Source organism: Mustela lutreola, chromosome 2, assembly GCF_030435805.1.
Source record: "Mustela lutreola isolate mMusLut2 chromosome 2, mMusLut2.pri, whole genome shotgun sequence".
NCBI lineage: Eukaryota > Metazoa > Chordata > Mammalia > Carnivora > Mustelidae > Mustela > Mustela lutreola.
Window position 1 is genome coordinate 16,872,625 of NC_081291.1, and position 5,761 is coordinate 16,878,385.

The 5,761-nt window shown below is 49.8% G+C and overlaps 1 protein-coding gene across 1 annotated transcript; it reads left to right on the forward strand.

Moving 5' to 3' along the window:
• Window positions 1-2,102: 2,102 nt before the first annotated feature.
• On the forward strand, window positions 2,103-5,547 carry CRIPTO (cripto, EGF-CFC family member). The gene is made up of 6 exons (XM_059165167.1): window positions 2,103-2,137; window positions 2,951-3,003; window positions 3,089-3,214; window positions 3,637-3,751; window positions 3,862-3,971; window positions 5,071-5,547. Exons 1-6 carry the CDS (start codon window positions 2,103-2,105, stop codon window positions 5,184-5,186), a joined length of 555 nt encoding a protein of 184 aa, XP_059021150.1. The 3' UTR covers window positions 5,187-5,547.
• The last annotated feature ends 214 nt before the right edge of the window (window positions 5,548-5,761 follow it).

Here is a 5,761-nt window from a genome sequence, read left to right on the forward strand (position 1 = left end):
AAAAAAAAAAAAAAAAAAAAAGGCAGTATCTGGAGAGGGCAATGCAGCAGAGCATGGTAACAGGACGCAAGTTTATACTATACTTTCTTCACACTCTGGTTCTTTGCAGTTGCTGGGGCTGGGTGGTTAGCCTTCTCTTACGCACTGCCCTCCCCCACATCCAGCTTCCAGAACTTCCAGCTAAGCTCCCGATTCCCGATGCAAATCAGCACGCTACCTGAAGACTTTAACAAGTCAAAAGGCCACAGTAGGAGCTGAAGCTCAACCCGAACCCAGCAGCCGGCTGCTGCTAGAGTCAAGTAAGTGGGATGCACCCCACCTTTGCTCTGATGGAGCCCTACTCCCCGTAAAAATTATTCTTAATTTAACTCCCCCAAGAAGCCAATGTGGAAGCCATCGAGGGCTCCTCTCAGCACCTGTGGCCCGTGGTCTGCACACGGGGGACACTGACAATGGGATGGCCAGATGCTGCCCGTTCCTTTCTGCCACGGTGTGACCTCAATGGACAGAGATGGGTGAAAGCAGCACGGAAAAGCCTCACCCCCGTGTGCCCAGCAGCATTGGGTAAACACCAACCAGGCTTTTCCTTTAGAAATTAGAATTAAGTGATACCTCGAACTACTCATGACTTGGGGCAAATTAGGTCGTCTGCGAGACGCTCGGTGGGGACTCCAGCTCACGGACGCGCCTCTCCAGTGGAAGCCTGGGCGGGGTGGGGGTGGGGGGGCCTCCCACGAACCACCAAATAACACTTGTGGGATAACACAGGACCCAGAATCGGGGGTTAATTCCGGTGTCTTGGGGAGTCAGGCGGAGACACCAGTTGGAATTCGCCCCGCCCGGAATTTACACTCACTCACAGGGGTTCAGGAACCCCTAGAGCCCCCTAACGACCCTGAACTTACCCCCAGGGGGCTTCCTAGTCTTTCTCCTCCCGCTGGTGGAGACACACCCAACTCAGCCACCTGAGGACACCCAGGGTCAAGCGCTAGGCTCAACACAACTTTTTCGGGGGAAAAACAAAGATGAAAGGAAATTTCAAATAAAACTTGGCAATACAATACCAAACTCCTTGAGATGAGACCCATCAGTGGTGTTGAGGATTTCCTGATTAAAGCAATCACTTTCGGGGTGCCTAGGTGGCTCAGTGGGTAAAGCATCTGCCTTTGGCTTCAGTCCTAATCCCAGCGTCCTGGGATGGAGCCCGTGTAGGGCTCTCTGTTTGGTGGGGAGCCTGCTTCTCCCTCTCCCTCTGCCCCTTCCCGGCTCCTGCTCACTCGCTCTCTCTCTCCCTCTCACAAATAAATAAATAAAATCCTTTAAGAAAAAAAGAGAAAAAGAAAAGCAATCATTTTCCATCACTCCTCCAGTCTGGAATTACCAACTGCACAGAACAATTGATTTGCTTTTTTTTTTTTTCTTTTTTCAATTTAAGATTTTATTTAGTGGGAGAGGGAGAAGCAGGCCTCCCACTGAGCAGGGAGCCTGATGCGGGGTTCAATCCCAGGACCTGGGAACACCGGACGCTTAATGACTGAGCCACCTAGGCACCCCAAGCTTTTTTTTTTTTTTTTAAAGAGTAAATCCGATTTTGTTTTGTTTTGTTTTGTTTTGTTTTAAGGAGGCAACTAATGATGGAGACATTACGGCTAGTTAACCAGTTTAACAAGACCCCGCCTTTTCCATCCCACTTGGTGGGAAGGCTTCACCGCCCTCCCCTCAGCCCAGGAGAGGCTCTGCACCGCGATGGGCGGGGGTCTCCGCCTCCGCGCCCACCTGCGGGCCCTCCCCGCCCACCTGCGGGCCCTCCCCGCTGCCGGCCTGGTTGGTGAAGAAGGAGAGGCCCCAGCCGGGCTGGCTCCCCAGCTAAGCTCAAAGCATTCCTTAGGACCAGCTCGGTGATGAGCCCCCAGTCTCCCAGACATCCTGGCTCCCGCTCCTCCTAAGACCTTTTGGGGAAAGCATATCTCTCATCGGGGATACTCTTCTTTCTAAATTCCCATTTTCACTTCAAGAAATTAATGTTTTTCTTTGGGTGTTCTAGCAACGACCATGAATGAAAGCCATGCTGACCTTCTTTTCCCCCTAACTTGTTAGGAGCTATGGACGGCGGAAAGATGGAGCGCTTCTCCTGCAGGTATGAACCCATCTTGAACGTGAGCTTCTGATGACTAGAACTTGCCACCTGCAGAAATAATGTTCTACCCCCTCTCTGTCGTTTGGCTTCATCTTGCCCAAACTTAAAAAGGGCTGGCAACAGGGATGCTATTTTCTCCCCCAAAGAACCGGAACTTCACACTTAAAAGAGTTCCATCCAGCTTCGCCGTTGGCTTTTAACATTTTCAGTCGGGTTAATGCACTGCCCGGGCAGCTGATTAGCGTTTTCCTCTCTTGGGTAAGAAAAGGTCGATATCAACCACCAGATTTAAAAATCTGCTTCTGAGAAGTCTGAAGGCATAGATTCAGTATTTGCAAAACTGTGAAGAGTCATGGGAGGATTTGTTTTAACCTGAAAAATCTTTTAAACGACTGGTGTATTTGAAATGGTTTGTAAAATGTGATTCACTGATTACAGAGACAGTCCTGTGGTCATTTCAAAATTCTTATAGGAAATCTAAGTGCAGGAGAATACGTGTTCTGTGAAATCGAAGCTAAAAGATTTACGCCGACTTAAAATTATGGCTCTAGAAGGACAGAGCCCAAGAAGTCATGAAACATTGAAAAAATTAGCTTTTAGGTGATTTTTAGTCTCATCATTGCTCTTGATGTTGTTTCCTGAGTTAGCCATTTGAAAAGAAAGGAAGGAGAAAGAAAAGTAGGGCTCTACAATTTCTCCCTAATGGTCTGCGGTCTTGTCCTTGTGCTGGGAAGACCAAGGTGTTAATTCTGTTAAGGCAAAGGATTTTCTTTGCCTTGTTTGGCTAACGGGTGTCTGATTTCATCTTCCCAGTGTGATTCTGATCATGGCCATTTCCAAAGCATTTGAACTGGAATTAGTTGCTGGTGAGAGACTTTTTGTTATTTTGATCAGCAGCAATTTTCACCCGGCCTGAAATCCTGAATCCATCCGTTGATTTTTGTCGTCAAGGGTTGGGCCACCGTGAACTTGCGAGGAGAGAGCCGCCCTTAAGAGATGCCAGCGTTCGGTCCCGGGAGGAGCCTGCGGTTCGTCACCGGTCTTCCCCGTTTGTGCCGACCTTAGGCATCCAGGATAGTAAGCCCCAACTCCCTTAGGTCTACCTCGTGCTATGACCATCCTGGTCCTTCCTGTTTCCTCTCTCTCTGACGCTCTTTCTCCTGGTTGGCAAACTGATTCGGGAGCTGGGCAGATGGTTGGACTGGGGCTTGGCCCTGGAGCCTAGACCGGCAGAGTGTATTTGACCTCCCTGGGACGCACGCAGTTTCCCTCCTGATTCCCTGGGTTCTGGGAACCACCCCTGGCCTGAGCGTGAAAAAGTTTCTCTGCTCAGAGGCTCCACTAAAAAGCAAGAGTGCCTTTCTGTGCAGTTCACAAGACTGCAGATATCTCCGATCACTGGGGAGACCAAGCCCTTAGCCCTGTATTAACCTTTGCTCCCAGGGGCTTTAGCTTTTCAGTCCCCCACCGCCCCTCAGCCACCTCTAATTACATTTCAGGTAAGGAGTTAAACAGAACTTGCTGTCTGAATGGGGGCACCTGCATGCTGGGGTCCTTCTGTGCCTGCCCACCGTCCTTCTATGGCCGCAACTGTGAACATGATTCCCGGAAAGAGTAAGCCACTGGAGGGGGGGGGGATGGTGGCGGGGGTGGAAGGGGGTACAGAGAGGAAAAGAGAAGGGAGTTAAAAACCCAAATGCATCGCCTTCTCTGTTCCTTCCCAGGAACTGTGAGTCGGTGCCCCATGACACCTGGCTGCCCAGGAGATGCTCCATGTGTAAATGCTGGCGTGGCCGGCTTCACTGCTTCCGGCAGACATTCCTACCGGGCTGTGGTAAGCCATAGTCCTCTCTTCTGTCCTTTCAAGTTAGTTAGTTGCCTGGGGCCCCTTGGTGAAGGGGCTCTGTCCTCTTACCCCACAGCTTGCTAGGTGCTGGCCCCTGAAGGGCTGCTTGTAAAAGCATCGGAGAGCTCCAGATTGGGGGGGGGGGGCACGGGTCACGCTGGTGTCTCTCCGATTTACTGCCTCAGAAATGTCACCTTCCAGGTGGAGAGTTATGTCAAGGCTATTTGACACGTTACAGTGTGTGAACTTCTAAGGAAAACAAACAAGAAAAAGGCTGGCCTCTTAAACACCAAGAGGTGCTCTTGGGCTCTCCTTTCCTTTGGGCAGGGTGACCCAGATAAGCTCCCTGTGAACAACTCCTAACTCCTGCCCTTAAATTCCACCAGAGGCTCGACTGCCCCCTCTCATTCCTCAGGAGCTTCCTCATGGGTCCTCAAGGGATCTCGGCCTTGTCACCTTGTGAGTTCTTACTGGTTTGAGGAAAACAGTAGCAAGAAGGGCAGGGATCCCCCCCACCCTGAGCCAGATTTCTAGGTCCTCCCCAAGTGCAGAGGCCTCTCGGAGTTCTGACCCTGGGGATGTTAGCCACTGCCCAGGGTCGAGTCCAGATACTAAATGAAAGCAGATGATTCTCTTGAGTGCAAGATGGGAGCCCTGACCCACACGGGGACTGTGGCTTTTCCACTTGCCTCCTGGCTGTCAGGCCCAGGATTGGCGTTTGCTAAGTATGAGCGGGATGACTGCAGGGGTGGAGGCCATATTTTCTTCCTGGAACTTGGGGCCCAAAAATGTGCTGTCTCCTCATTGACAACTGAGCAAGTCCTGTGGCTCCCCTGTCATCAAAGGTGTCACCAGCTGGGGTAAGTTTCCAGGTGTGAGAGCACGTGTCCAGGGGAAACCCAAGGGAACAGTAGGCCCATGGTGACTTCTGCTGAAAGAGATTTTTTTCAGGGGAGTCTGAATTTCGAGTGATCAGTACTCTTGATCCTGTAAACATACTCTTATTCATCAAATATTGAATCCCAACTGATTTTTGGCTGGTTTGCTGGAGGGATTTCCTTTACTGACCAAGTGTCCTCCCTTTCAGATGGCCATGTGATGGAGGAGCACGTCCTGGTCTCCAGGACTCCAGAATTAACACTGTCTTTGGGCACCACTTTCTCACTGGCTGGCATCTGCCTCACTCTACAAAGTTACTGTTAATCGACACTTGCATATGCAGTATTTTGTCATGCGAGTTTCATAACCTGTAAAGACTGTCACTCCCGTGTCCCCAGAGATGATCATTGGTTAGATGCCTTGAAATAGTGAATAGATTTTCATCAAGGTCCCTAACATTTTCTTCAAGTACTAACTACTTTCCTCTGCCCTGCTGTCTCCAAAAAATTTCTCTTAAAATAAAGTCAGCCATAGGGGCGCCTGGGTAGCTCAGTCAGTTAAGCATCTGCCTTTGGCTCAGGTCATGATAACCGAGGCCTGGAATCGAGCCCCGTGTCAGGCTCCCTACACAGTGGGGAGTCTGCTTCTCCCTCCATCTCCTTCTCCCCACCCCTTGTGCTCTCTCTTGCTCTCTCTCTCTCAAATAAATAAAATCTTAAAAAAAAAAAAAAAAGCCATATCTACACTGTGAGCAAGGTCTACATTCCTTGATTCAGCTAACTCTACCAAGGGTTTCTTAGTATTTTCCTTAAACAATTGGATTCTATCTTCAGATTATTAAAGGCTACTCCTAATGCGGAACTGAGGCTAAATATTTTACTAGAGTTGATCAAAATCAA

Coding starts and splice junctions, on each gene's coding strand:
- CRIPTO (XM_059165167.1), top strand. CDS start 2,103: ATGGACGGCGGAAAGATGGAGCGCTTCTCCTGCAG. Junction 3,004..3,088: donor TGAACTGGAATTAGTTGCTG/GTGAGAGACTTT, acceptor TTTGTCGTCAAG/GGTTGGGCCACCGTGAACTT. Junction 3,752..3,861: donor GAACATGATTCCCGGAAAGA/GTAAGCCACTGG, acceptor GTTCCTTCCCAG/GAACTGTGAGTCGGTGCCCC.